The sequence below is a fragment of the Patella vulgata genome, chromosome 2, assembly GCF_932274485.2.
Source record: "Patella vulgata chromosome 2, xgPatVulg1.2, whole genome shotgun sequence".
NCBI lineage: Eukaryota > Metazoa > Mollusca > Gastropoda > Patellidae > Patella > Patella vulgata.
In genome coordinates this window covers 36040818-36055194 of record NC_065880.2, presented here as the reverse complement: position 1 = coordinate 36055194, position 14377 = coordinate 36040818, and the positions used below count along the sequence as shown (strand labels likewise).

The following is a 14377-nucleotide window of genomic DNA, read 5'->3' as shown; positions in this document are numbered from 1 at the left end:
AGGCTTTGAGAATTAACCCTGATCATTTTAAACTGATTTGTTGACATTTTATTATTGTTCAAATTTCCATACATGTACAAAACCTTGATGGCTGCTTTAGAATGAAAAGGAAAATGGAAATAGTCCGATACCTAAACTTATGACTTTTCGAAATTTCTTGCTAAGTTAAAGTATATCTTTTTTTTTTTTTCAGATATTACTGGTTAGAAGATGAGAATCTATATACCCGTGCTGTAAATGCTCAGTTTAAGTATGGTTATGAATATCTAGGTAATACTAGTAGATTGGTTATAACACCATTAACAGATAGATGTTATCTTACATTAACTGGTGCTCTTCATCTTAAATTTGGTGGTGCACCTGCTGGACCTGCTGGTACCGGTAAAACAGAGACTACAAAGGTAAACAACTTAATTGGTGCTTTACTCATTTCAAAAGTCTTATTTTATGAAAAACTGAATTAACTAGAATAAAATACAAGTGCTGAAATACCTAGGTCAAGACAAAACTATATTTTGAAGCTAAAACATTCATAATGTAATTTCTACATAATTATTATACCTTATTTCTACATAATCGTTATACATTATTTCTATATAATTATCATACATTATTTCTACATAATTATCATTCATTATTTCTACATACTTATCATACATTATTTTCTTTCTACATAATTATCATACATTATTACTATACATTATTTCTACATAAGTGTTATACATTATTTCAACATAAGTATTATACATTATTTTTACATATTTATCATACATTTTACTATACATTATATCTACATATAAGTGTTATACATTATTTCTACGTAAGTATTATACAGTATTTCTACATATGTGTTATACATTATTACTATATATTATGTCTAAAAAGGTTTATGCAATGTTTCTACATATGTGTTATACATTATTTCTACATAATTATTATTATTATACATTATTTCTACATGTGTTATACATTATTTCTATGTCATATATTATTTCTACATTATTTTATTACTATTTCGGCATAAATATTTTACATTTTATCTACACCATTACTGTACATTATTTCAAAGCTGCTAATTTAATATTTTTCAGGATTTGGCTAAAGCTATGGCCATTCAATGTGTTGTGTTTAATTGTTCAGATCAACTGGATTTCATGGCCATGGGAAAGTTTTTGAAGGGTCTTGCCAGGTAAAAATTACTGTTTTTCTTCATCATTTGTTAAAATTGAAATATAAAAGAAGATGAATTGTAATTTAATTGAAAATGTCTTTAATCCTATTTTTAGCTCTGGAGCATGGGCATGTTTCGATGAGTTTAATCGTATTGATATTGAGGTGTTGTCTGTTGTGGCTCAGCAAATTACTACTATACAAAAAGCCCAACAAAATAGGGTGAGACATAGAAGAAATTGTAGCAGGCCTCCTTTTATTATAGCATTTAGCTTTATTTCCTTATATTATACTATTTTCTACTGGATTCCTTGTAGACTTAGTAAATCCTTAGACGATTCACCTGTTGTTCTCTGACTGTAGCTTATATCTGATATCTTTAGTTAGTTAGTCATACTGTTTCGCATTTATTAATAGAACTGGAAATACACAGGACACAATTCTATGAATACATTTACTGTATGTTAACTTGATAAACATTATAAAATCCTAGTCGAAACATCACTCAGAAATACACAATATTCCATAGAATTGTCTGTGTATATTTATACAGTTTTGTCATATTAGACAATATTCCATAGAATTGTCTGTGTATATTTATACAGTTTTGTCATATTAGACAATATTCCATAGAATTGTCTGTGTATATTTATACAGTTTTGTCATATTAGACAATATTCCATAGAATTGTCTGTGTATAGTTATACAGTTTTGTCATATTAGTCAGTGTTAAATGTAGTTGTAAGTCATTATATATATTGATATAATAGCCTTATGTATACCTTCTAATTACCATCATAGTTTATATACTAATTGAACTAGATATACAGTATAGTTAATTAGTCAAGTTATAAACCTATTTCTGTGTAAACTTGTAAAAGTTTCTTTGGTCTCCTATAAAATATAGATTTGAAGATAGTTTGGAAAATAAATTTGTTTTTACAAAAGACAAACGAAAACAAATTAACTTTTACAACGTTTTTCCGACCTTACCCTGAAATAAAGTGACTGTTAAATCTTCTAAATATTTTTTTTATTCAGATTTTGTTGAATTTCTAGCTAGTAGATTAAGGTTATACCTGGATTAGTAAACCTTCCCTTATTTCCTTGTCTTATGTATTTCTATCTGTATGTATAACTTCTTTCCTCCCTTAGTACTGGAGCCTGGGCTTGTTTTGACGAGTTCAATAGAATTGATATCGAAGTACTCTCTGTAGTGGCTATGCAAATTATGACAATTAACAAGGCTATGTTAGAAGGGGTATGCTTTGCTTTTACTTTACTTTATTTTATTTTCATTTATTTTTAGATAATGACATATACTATATGATTACATATACATATTTACTTAGATTTAGAGAGAATATCTTTTTTTATATCTATTCTATTGTTGTGTCCAAAATATATCAAATACATTCTATTTTTTTTTTTTTTTTTTTGTAGCGATTAATTTATTATCTTCAAAATTTTGAAATGTTGGCATGTTGCTATTCTATTTTGGTATAAAAAAGAGCTCTTGTTTTTATTAAATGTGGATTTTTTTTAGGTTGATAGATTTATATTTGAAGGCGTTGAATTAAATCTGAAACCATCATGTGCTGTATTTATTACTATGAACCCTGGTTATGCTGGACGTACAGAATTACCTGATAATCTCAAGGTAATATCATTACTCCTACGACAATATCGCACAGAAATATAGTGACTCACTTCGTACAGAATATATACATCATATAATACAGTATTACGAATGTTTTGACTAATTATTCATATGATCTTGTTATTTTCAGGCCTTGTTCCGTCCAGTTGCTATGATGGTACCAGATTATGCCTTGATTGCAGAAATCAGTTTATTCTCTTTTGGATTTTCGGATGCTAAAAAATTAGCTAAGAAAATTGTCACAACATTCAAACTGTCATCTGAACAGCTGAGTTCCCAGGTAAAATTTTCTCTCTATATTCCATTGTCCATGAAGTGTCTCACCATATTTTGTTTTTGTGCCTGCTTGTTAATGTAAGAATTCTGTATTGTATTTTATCATTTTAGGATCATTACGATTTTGGTATGAGAGCTGTAAAGAGTGTTATCTCAGCTGCTGGTAATTTAAAGAGACAATATTCCGATATGGATGAGGTAAGAGAATAAAACCTTTTTTCTGAATTTGTGAAAATTTTAAACTAGCCTCCATTAAAATGGAACTTGACCGCCAAAAAAAATCTTCTACAGAAATGCTAACTGCTTTGAAACATATACGAAGTGGATGGTCTGAACGTGAGTGAACTTGGAACTAGCCTTTCTTTCATATTCACATACAAACTTGTTGTTTGGTAATAAAGATATAAATACAATTTGTTTTTGGGATAAGTATGAATTGTTAATGTTTTCAGGAACTGATTGCTCTGAGAGCTATCCGTGATGTTAATGTACCTAAATTTTTGATAGATGATTTGAAATTATTTAATGGTATTGTGTCTGATCTGTTCCCGGATACCAAGTATGTTTACACTTTATTACTTCATTAATTTCACTAGTTTCACTCTGGAAAAATATTTTACTGACCAAATTATACAGCCATATTTAAAGTTGTGATCTTCATTTGCGTATTTGAGACAAAACTCGTGTAAGTGGCGCTGCCTTTTTTATAGCAATGGCTGAATGTTGCAAGATTTTTAATCCTGGACAGAATAGAAACATTTTTGGCCTGATACTCCTTTTAGAGATTCAACTACAACAAGATATTAGTTTGCTTGGGATTCAGAATCCCTCAAATGACGACAGTGGCTTTAATTGATGTTTTGAAGCATGTGGTGGATATAGTATGATTTACATGGAATATTTATTTGAAATATTTAATTTTATCAGAGAACAACCTATTGATTATGGAGTATTAGATACATCATTACGAAAAACCTGTCTTAAACTTGGTATTAAAGATGTACCTGGATTTATCAAGAAATGTATTCAGTTATATGAAACCACCGTTGTACGACATGGTCTTATGTTGGTAGGACCAACTGCTTCTGGCAAAACAAAGGTATGGAGTTAAATTAGATGAAAAGATATTACAAAACTTCCTGAAATTGTTTCTGGTTAGGAAAAATGATGTGAAAAAGTAAAATGGTGTTTATCTGCTCAACACATACAGTTCATTTTTAGAAGGTCATCTTACCTATTTCAATTTTGACCATGCGCTCTTTTACTGTGGGGAAAGATGAAAACATCTACAAACCATTAAAATAAAGCAGAACAACAATCCACCAATGAACCCCAGATTTATAAATATACTGATATCTATTTTACTTTCAGTGTTACGAAGTTTTACAACATGCTATGAGTGCCCTGAAAGGTCAAATGTCACCATCAGGAGAAGAATTTGTACCAGTACATTCATACGTACTTAATCCAAAATCTATCACCATGGGACAACTTTATGGTGAATTTGATGCTCTCACTCATGAATGGTAAGTTCACCCTTTTATTTGGAGATATAGAATTGAAAAAAACAAAAAATTGAATCTAAAAAAAAAAACGAATAAAATATCTCTATCTCAGTAACAAGGTGATTTGATTTGACTTTAAAAGCTTTTTCAGTGTATCAAAGATATAAATTTGTTGAAATTTTCCAGGACTGATGGTATTTTGTCGACATTGATACGAGGTGGTTGTTCAGCTACTGATAGTGATAAACGTTGGTATGTATTTGATGGACCTGTAGATGCTGTCTGGATTGAAAACATGAACACTGTATTAGATGACAACAAGAAACTGTGCCTCAGTTCTGGTGAAATTATCAAATTGACAGACGTAAGTACATTATAAAATGTTAATTAAGTTGAATGATGATTGAAATCACAATGGTTTATTTTATCAGTTTAAAGGGTATAAGGCTCTATTTTTTTGGAATCATAGATGGGTTTAATTAATGTAATATGAGTGTATATAAAGTGACTTATATTCATTTTTTTTTTTTTTTAAATGTAATTTCTAATCCATTATGAAATACGCAAACAATCGAAACTAAACAACAATCGTTTACGCCTATTATTATTTTATCATTTGTAAATTAACTATAACTATTTACTGCTGTACTGCTGGATTCCACATTTTCATGGCATCATAAAAACAATATGGATTGAAATGGATCGGTATTGAATTCTAATTTGTTTTTAATTTCAAATATTATGGAAAATATTGAGTTAGAGACTTTGCTCCTTTAAAATGATTTTTGATCAATTTATTGTTGACAGAAACTAAAAAGGTGGACTCTTTGTAATTTTTTGTCTTTCAACAGATAAGATATAAAATATAAGATAAGATTTTATTGTAGCAAATCATCCACTGGAACAGCATACAATACAATAAATGGTTATTGTTTGTATTGAAATTATTGAAATATACATGTATCATTGTTACTGTTTATGTTGTGGTATGTGACTGTTATTGTTTATAGGGGGGTTGAATGGCCAAATGGTTAGCACGTGCGCGTTGCGCTGTATCATACGGTCTGTCCTTGAGTCAACTGGCGGGGTTTCGAATCCCTAGTTGTACGTGGCAAGGAGTAGGGTCGCCTGCCCAACCTCGTAGGTTTTCTCCGGGTCCTCCGGTTTCCTCCCACTGCTAAAGACCCCTACGCGCAAGTGAATTATTGAAATAAAATTGAACCACGTGTTAGTCCCGAAATGACCTAGTTTGTGTCGAGTGGACGTGAAACCCCATTTCTCTCTCTCTCTCTTTATTGTTTATATTCTATATCGTAGTATATGACTGTTAATCATTATATTCCAGTAATCACTATATTTTGATTGTAGTATAGTATATGATTATGGTATTGTCTATATAGTGAAATATGACTGTACATGATTGTTTATATTGCAGTATATGACTGATTATTTATATTGCAGTATATGACTGATTGTTTGTATTGCAGTATATGACTATGATGTTTGAGGTAGCTGATTTGGCTGTAGCATCACCAGCTACTGTTAGTAGATGTGGTATGGTATATTTAGAACCTAGTTATATAGGATTAGAACCATTAGTTGATTGTTGGTTAAAGAAACTACCTGATACAATATATGACTATAAAGATCAATTAAAGACATTGTTTGATACATATATGGAGGTCAGTATATTTTGACTAGAAATTAAGATTTAAACACCATTGATTAAGCTATATTAAAAATATTCCAGTTCTCTGATACTGCCATGTCACTGAGTATAAACAGATAAGATAAATGTAGATCCTTGAAATGTGATGTTAGTGATATGTCATTTAGAAACACAATTCTTTGACAAAATATAAACACAGAAATAAAAACATTCCCACCACATCAGTGTTTTTAAAAAGTTTACCACTATTTTTATCTAATCTTGAAGAAACTTGAAATATAGGTTTATATCTCAAAGATCTCGAACTGAAATTTCATGGATTATGGCCCTTGATTGTACGAAAAATTATGTTTTTAGCTTGTGGACACTCTGTCCAACTCTTTCAAAATGTGGGTGTATCTTGCATGGCAACCGCTTGTTACTGTGATGTTAATACAAAATAAACCAAATAATGTAGAGTTGAGTGAAAAAGTTGAATTAATGTTCCTTTTGTGGTTTATCTTGTTCAACATGTTCTGTTTTGTTTTTAGCCTTCAGTAGACTTTGTACGAAGTCATGTTAAAGAAATAGTGGGTACTGTTGATGCTAATTTAACATTTAGTTTATTGAAAATGGTAGAATGTTTCTTTTCTCCATTTATACCTAAGGAGGTAAGATAAAAGATAACTTTCTATAAACACATCTTTAACAAACATTAAACAATGTGATATCTTGCTTAATAATATACATCACAAAATTATGTTATGATCCTTTCACATGACATCTCAATTAAGATATAATATACCTATTGTGAATTGATTTAACCCCTTCTTAAGACTAAGCCACCCTAGTTGATTTACCCTGAGGTTTTATATCCATAAGCTAAATCATTTTGTGAACGAGAAAATTTGTCCTATAGGTTATAGATTTTCTGGCCTACGGAAAAATCCTTAGGTTTAGAACAAGTCCTACTCACGTAGGATTTGTCCAATCAACTCACTGTATGACCACAAAAACCTAGAGTATTTATCCTTTAAGACTTTTTTTTAGGATTTGTCTTAATGGAAAAATCATCTAGTCTGACTCGACCTTAAGGAGTGTTGTGTTTCTAACTACAATAATTTTTACAAATTCCTCTTGCACTTCAACCATTATCTTTGCACCAGTAAAACAATTAGTTTTATTTTGATCAAACATAATGAAAACTTTAATGTGTGTTGCTCTATTAATGTTTTTAGTTGCTTAGCTTTTTGAATATAATGTATGTATATTTAACAGGCGACAAGGCGTCGTGTGGTAAGGCTAATGAAAGATAGATATATTATGCTATAGAGATATACTTATATAAATATTTCATATTTTGCCAATAGTATTGTAGAAAGTTTCTAGACTTGTAACTAATATTCAAGAAGAAATCAAATGAAATTTGTTCATCTCTGGTGATGAGATGTAAAAAGAAAACCGAAATAGCTGGCAAATTATGAATTTGAATCCTTAGTTGATTATAGTGAATCCTATTATTATTTTCTTTCTTTATCTATGGGTTATTGGTACATATTATATTCTAGTTTACTTTGATAATAAAAGCCAGGCATAATCTTGCAACTACATACACAAAATTACAAATAGTTCCGAACTCTGCTGCCAGACTAAAATATGACAACATTACTCCTATACATTTGACTTACACTGGCTCCCTATATGTTGTACCGCATTTACTTTCAAATATTGTTACTAGCTGTATCTTCAAAATCTTCTTGAAGTTTATGTCCCCACCAGAAAATTGGTTACCTATGGACAATATTTTTATATTGTAAAGCGTCTCAGAATGCTTTTGTGAAAGAAGAGCGCTATAACAAATTACGTAGTAATAATAATAACTAAATCTGCCAGGCAGATATGAAAGGTTTCATATTCACGGTCACTTCCTGTCACATGTCATGGGTTATTTATAAAATAATTATTGAAATATCTCAAAAATTTGCAAAGTTATAAGCTTAAATGTAACGAGAAACATTTCACCCGGGCGAAAAAATAATCTGAGAAATAACTGAGATTTTTGTAGTGCTGTAATCGGATTGATGTCCTGTTCCAGAAGTTTCAGAAAAATTGATCAAGCTGTTTAAAAACAGGGTGGATTAGAAAATGAATCGAAAATGGCGGGAAAGAACTCAAACATGGCGGGAAAATATCAAAAAATAAAATGAGACAACTTTGAATGGAACTTATATTTTTGGAATTAAATTGACCTCAGCTGTTAGAATATTTAGGGTAATTTTAAGGAAATAAATTGTCCGGTAAAAACTTTAGTCATCACGAAAAAGGTCAAAGACGAAATTTGAAATTTTGACATGCCAAAAATTCAACCCTGGTCTAGGCTATCCAAACTCAACAAACTACGGTCTATTTTGTTTATTCATGCCCGCTAATGTAGATTTTTCATATTCACTTCAAAATTGTGACCATCAGTTAACCTAATTCAAAATTGTGACCATCAGATGAAAATTAGGCTAATATTAACGAAGTTGTCAAATTTGCTTTAACTCCCGGGACGAAATGACAGCGACAAATTTCCGAAAAAAATTCAAAGTACTCAAAGAAAAAAGAATTAGTAAAATAGGTAAAAAAAAGCACAAAGTTACAACAATACCCTGTTATTTTTTGCAGTTCGTAAAATTCGCCGATTTTGGATTCGTAAGACGTTTTGAAAATAGTTTTAATCCATAGTCACCACTCATTCTTGTAGGGGGTAGGTCAAGATTTCAGAAAGATTCCATGGTTTGATTCTGAGAAATAAATTTGTGGGAAAATAAAAAAACTTCAAATAATAATCTTACAGAAACAATAAGTTTTCATATGAAATATGAAATCTTAATAATAATAATAATAATAAAGTGGATGAATGGAGACTCCTTGTAACAGGATTGCAAAGCTGTATATTATGCTGAGTTATAAGGAAACTTAGTAGTTTTTGATTTCAAGGCAAGATACAGAGTTAAAAGGTTATTTGCTAGATTATGACCTGAGTTTTATAGAAAATTCTTAGCTTCGTACTTTATTTATGCATCTTAATAGTATGCCTTGTTCACACATAGAATTCTCAATCCATTAAAAAGGGAAAACTTTATGTTTGACTTTGGTTCTAGGGCATGCAATAATTATAGCAGATTGTAAGAGTTTAGTGAACAAGGTATTATTCTGTCTAATGCTTGTACTGTAGTTTATTTTTACCTTCACTCTATCCTGTCTTTCTTTCCTTCCCTCTCTCTATGATATAGGGTGGTTTAGCTGAAGAAGGTGGCATGGGAGTAAGTAGCTATCTATTAGATAATATATATAACAGTAGGCTCACACATAGTATAGTTTCATTTCTTTTAATTTGATAATTCTCTTATGCATATTGTCAAAAGTTTTTATGTGAAAAATTATCTACTGTAATACTGTATTGCTTTGGTTTTAAATTTGTAACAGCCAATTGCCATAAATAAATGTACAGAATGTACAGTATTTATTTTTATTATTATCACTATATTTTGGCTGAAATGATAAATAAAATCATATTGTTAAAACTATATTTCATTCAATTATAACTACCATAATTTATCCAGGGAGAGAAACCAATACCTGAAGAGCGATTAGCTAGAATTGCTGAACTTATTGAACCCTGGTTTTTCTTCTCACTGGTTTGGAGTATTGGGGCAACAGGAGATAACTCTAGCCGATCCAAGTTCTCTGTTTGGCTAAGGGAAAAAATGTCTGAAGAAAAGGTAACAATAGGTTTATTCAGCATTTAAAATTGATAATATCCTACTTAAATCATACGAATCAACAAATTTATATATTGATCAATCAGTTCTTCATAAAGGCTCTAATCCTTATTTGAGGGATTTCGAACATCTCACAACTACAATAATGTGAAAGTTAAATATCAAAAAGGAATATTAGTCCAAAAATGGTTCTATTCTATTCCATTAAGTATTTGCAAAGATATGATGAATTAAAAAAAAATGTTATATTCAGCATACTGTGCAATCGATATATAAAGTTTACCTAGATTCACTTTGGGAAGAACAGCCGGAAACGCAATTATCAGTAATGGCTTTAAGGTATCATGTGTAGTATAATAATAATTCTATATTAATTTATTCAATATATAAAACAGGTTCAGATGCAGTTCCCTGCCGCTGGTCTAGTATATGATTATGTATTAGATGATGCTGGTATTAGTTCAACTAACACTGATGATATGGAAGAAGACGATGCCGGCTCTAAAGAAGTAAGTTAAATTTCTATTACTATTTGACAATAACATGCTATCAACTAACATTCAGTGGTTGGTGTTCTGGCGGTATTAATCTCGCAAAACAATTATTTTGCAACTGTAATTGGACGTTGGTCAATGTTTATTGTACTTTTGTTAGACCTACCTGATACATGCGAAGATGACAAAATTCTATATTTTATATGTTAGAAAATTTGAATATATAATGGGGTTTTGTTTTATTGTTTTAGGTTAGATGGAGAAGTTGGTTTCATGGACAGCCAGAGTATTCTATTAGTCCTGATATGAGATATTCTGATATTATTGTACCTACAATAGATACTATTAGAAGTGCTTATATACTAGAATTATTACTTACCAATAAAAAACAGGTATAGAAATCTTATAATAAATTCTTTCTTTTAACATTAGAATTATTGTATTTATCAAGGACATTTTTATATACTGAATCAAATGTATTCATGTAAAAACGTCCTTGCTTTTAATATATCAACAGTTAAATATTTGAATTCCTGACAAATGATTTCTTAATTGGACGTTCTGAATAGAACTTCAGATGTTTGAATCCTGTTTTGGTATTGCATAATGTTTTATCTTTTAGGTTCTAAGTATTGGTCCAACTGGTACTGGTAAAACCCTGACTATAGCAGATAAATTATCTAGGAACATGCCAAAAGAATATATTCCTGATCTGATTGTTTTCTCCGCTAAAACTAGTGCCAACCAAACGCAGGATCTTATTGATGGTAAACTAGATAAAAGGTAATGTATTGATTCTAAAGCAGATAGTCATGAAGGAATAAGAATCAAAGTAAACACCCATCATAGTTTTGTATCTTCAGACGTCATAAATTATTTTCTTAACTTGTATGTAATTAAATTTTTATATATTTACTTCTTTTTCTTTTACAGACGTAAGGGTGTATTTGGACCACCGCTAGGCAAATATTTCATATTTTTTATTGATGATCTAAACATGCCGGCTCTTGAAGTGTATGGTGCTCAACCACCAATAGAACTTATACGTCAATGGACAGACTTTAAGGGATGGTATGACAGAAAAGCAATTGGTAAGTAATTCTATATTCTACCATCAATTTTTTTGTAAGAAACGATGCCAAGTTGACCCTATCATTCTTTAATGTAAATCTAAGCAGAACTTGAGTAAAAAAAACAACAGATTTTTAACTCCATTCTAAGTTACTGAAAATGAAATGACCTTCAAATATCAATAGAGTATTTGGACAGAACTCTTTGAAAAATTCTTTAAAATATCAAATAACATCAAATTGAACATTTATTCATACCTTTACAGGAGATTTCCGTCAGTTGGTGGATGTTAATTTTGTATGTGCCATGGGACCACCTGGTGGTGGAAGAAATCCAGTTACAGCTCGACTTCTGCGGCATTTTAACTTTGTCACATTCACAGAAATGGAAGATTCAAGCAAGAAAACCATTTTTGGTGCCATTTTAAAATCCTGGATAGGTAAGAATTGTTTGTAAAATCAGTTACAAATACAATTTAAAAATCATATAATTTAATATTTCCTACTAAAATGTAGTGCTGGCACAATATATCGTTGATTCGATATATCATAATTCACCTTCTCACGATTCGCGTATTGAATCGCGAGACGCTGAAACGATATATTGCTATTCTTTTTTTATGTTTTTTTTTGTCACTTCAGTAAAAAAAGCCTATCACTCTTGATTATCCTCGTCACATTTAATCTATAGGTACACAAACACTCTTAAATTGTTTTGGTCCTTATTTTGATCTATGTCGTGATTTAAAACACTTTTATTTTGACTGCAGTGGTAATACCCAGCACTACTAAAATTTAGTTTTAAATTATTAAAATACTATAAATTTGGTCTTTTGTTTTATTCTACAGATCAGGGGAATAGTACAGGTATCAAATTGTGTGCTGTTAAATATATGCAATTATTATATATGTGCAGCTGATCATATCTCTTTCAATTGCCAATTATTACCTTTTTGCATACTATTGTTACAAAGTCCATCTGTGGCTGTTTTCTTTTGCCTGTCTTTGTATCTTTGAATGTCGTTGACCCTTTCCATCTTGTCGGAATGTTCACAATTTTTATCCGATTTTGACAAAACTTAAAAAGTATGCTTATAACCCAAAGATCTTGGTTCCTTTCGATATTGGCATATATTGGACCATAACTTTCTGGATTATGGCCCCTGATTGTACAAAAAAACACATTTTTAGCCTGTGGGCCCTGTAGAGGTTACAATATGTATCCAATTTTAAAAATGTTCAAATATACCCGGACCGAAACTGCCCACCAAAACTGCCACTCCCTTTACACAAATGGTGTAAAAGTATGTAATACCAGTGTTGTAGACCCTCTTAGAGGTCACAATTTTTATCTGACTTTGATGAAACTTAAAATGCAGTTTTATATCCCAAAGGTTCCTTTCTATATCGGTGCATATCAGACAGTAATTTCCCAAGTTATGGCCCCTGATTGTACGAAAAATTACGTTTTTAGCGTGGTCTGCATCCATCTCTTGCAAAGTGTAGGTGAACCTTGCATGGCAACCACTTGTTTAATGTTTTGTTATCCACCTGTTGAAGTTATTACTGTTACTATTTATTAAGTTGAAAAAGTTTTTTAATTTTAATTTTCATGAAATAAACATTAACAAAACAGCTCAGATTTTGTAATGGTTATTCAATTCAAAAAGCAATACTTTCTCAGCAATATAACAGCCAAAGAACAATACAACATTTATAAGATTCCATCCATTTTATATTGAGGAGTTTCAATCTCCACTCTCCTGAACTTTTTCAGGAATGTATTTTATGCTCTCTTGCGATTTTCAAACAGTGAGGCCTGGGATGTTTTAAATCTGACATTTCCAAATCTGTTAACTGAATCTTGGAGTTCATGACATTGTCAAATTTGTCTGATCAAAGTTTTTATATATCTCTTCCCTAGTCACACCATAATTATTTGTTCATTAAATGTTAGGTGTCCTACAATTAACTACCTGATATGAAATATAGAGTTTGCATGGGTTGAATCCCAACAAAAACACAGAGCACAACTATAAATCCAAAATGCCCAACACAATGGCAAAGTTCCAAAATGACCACACATGTTTAGAAAAAGTAAGCATACCCTGCTCATTTACTATAAATGTAATTGACTATTTTTTTACTATGTTGTATTACAGATCAGAATAGTAATTTAAAAGAACATTGTGAGAAAATGGTAGATACATGTATATCTGTATATAATACTATAACAACACAACTATTACCTACACCAGCTAAAAGTCATTATACATTTAACTTGAGAGATTTATCTAAAGTATTTCAAGGTATATTAATGGCTGAACCAAGTAAAACTGAGGTAAGATAAACACAGCTAAATCAATCACCTGCTTATTGTAAGGATGATCTTCTGTTGTCAATATAAAATATGCTTTAGCATCCTACATTTGTATACCAATCTGATTAAAACACAGATCCTATTTCGTTTTGTTTTTTCATGTGAGGAATTGGCCTATGAAACGGTCTGTTATGAGTTGTTGGCGTGCTCTGCACAGAACTGTGGGTAAACCCCTAGAAACATCAATGCTGATTGATTAATCAATGTTTGACATCATAGGGTCGAAAGCCGCTCATATGACCTCTGACGCGACCTTCCAGTACAACAAATCAGATCTTCATGAAGTGTACGCCATCGAAAGTATAAAAAAAAATGAAACGAAATATAGATCTGTATTTTAAACAGATTGTTTGTAAACCAACTGAACTAATGGTGATATGTATCCATTTTTTTTCCAATCTCCATCA

General features: G+C 30.7%; 1 protein-coding gene across 1 annotated transcript in view; it reads left to right on the top strand.

Annotated features, from left to right (window-relative positions):
* The window catches only part of LOC126809785 (dynein axonemal heavy chain 1), a 54122-nt gene that overhangs the window by 16747 nt on the left and 22998 nt on the right, over positions 1 to 14377 (top strand). The window contains exons 27-46 of the mRNA XM_050534555.2: positions 194 to 401; positions 1092 to 1189; positions 1287 to 1392; positions 2717 to 2830; positions 2961 to 3110; positions 3218 to 3304; positions 3559 to 3665; positions 4034 to 4205; positions 4478 to 4632; positions 4798 to 4975; positions 6099 to 6293; positions 6811 to 6930; positions 9538 to 9567; positions 9868 to 10026; positions 10422 to 10535; positions 10772 to 10912; positions 11143 to 11303; positions 11454 to 11611; positions 11857 to 12030; positions 13753 to 13931. Of these exons, the coding sequence (XP_050390512.1) occupies positions 194 to 401; positions 1092 to 1189; positions 1287 to 1392; positions 2717 to 2830; positions 2961 to 3110; positions 3218 to 3304; positions 3559 to 3665; positions 4034 to 4205; positions 4478 to 4632; positions 4798 to 4975; positions 6099 to 6293; positions 6811 to 6930; positions 9538 to 9567; positions 9868 to 10026; positions 10422 to 10535; positions 10772 to 10912; positions 11143 to 11303; positions 11454 to 11611; positions 11857 to 12030; positions 13753 to 13931 (2806 nt within the window). The remainder of the gene's footprint in view (positions 1 to 193; positions 402 to 1091; positions 1190 to 1286; positions 1393 to 2716; positions 2831 to 2960; positions 3111 to 3217; positions 3305 to 3558; positions 3666 to 4033; positions 4206 to 4477; positions 4633 to 4797; positions 4976 to 6098; positions 6294 to 6810; positions 6931 to 9537; positions 9568 to 9867; positions 10027 to 10421; positions 10536 to 10771; positions 10913 to 11142; positions 11304 to 11453; positions 11612 to 11856; positions 12031 to 13752; positions 13932 to 14377) is intronic.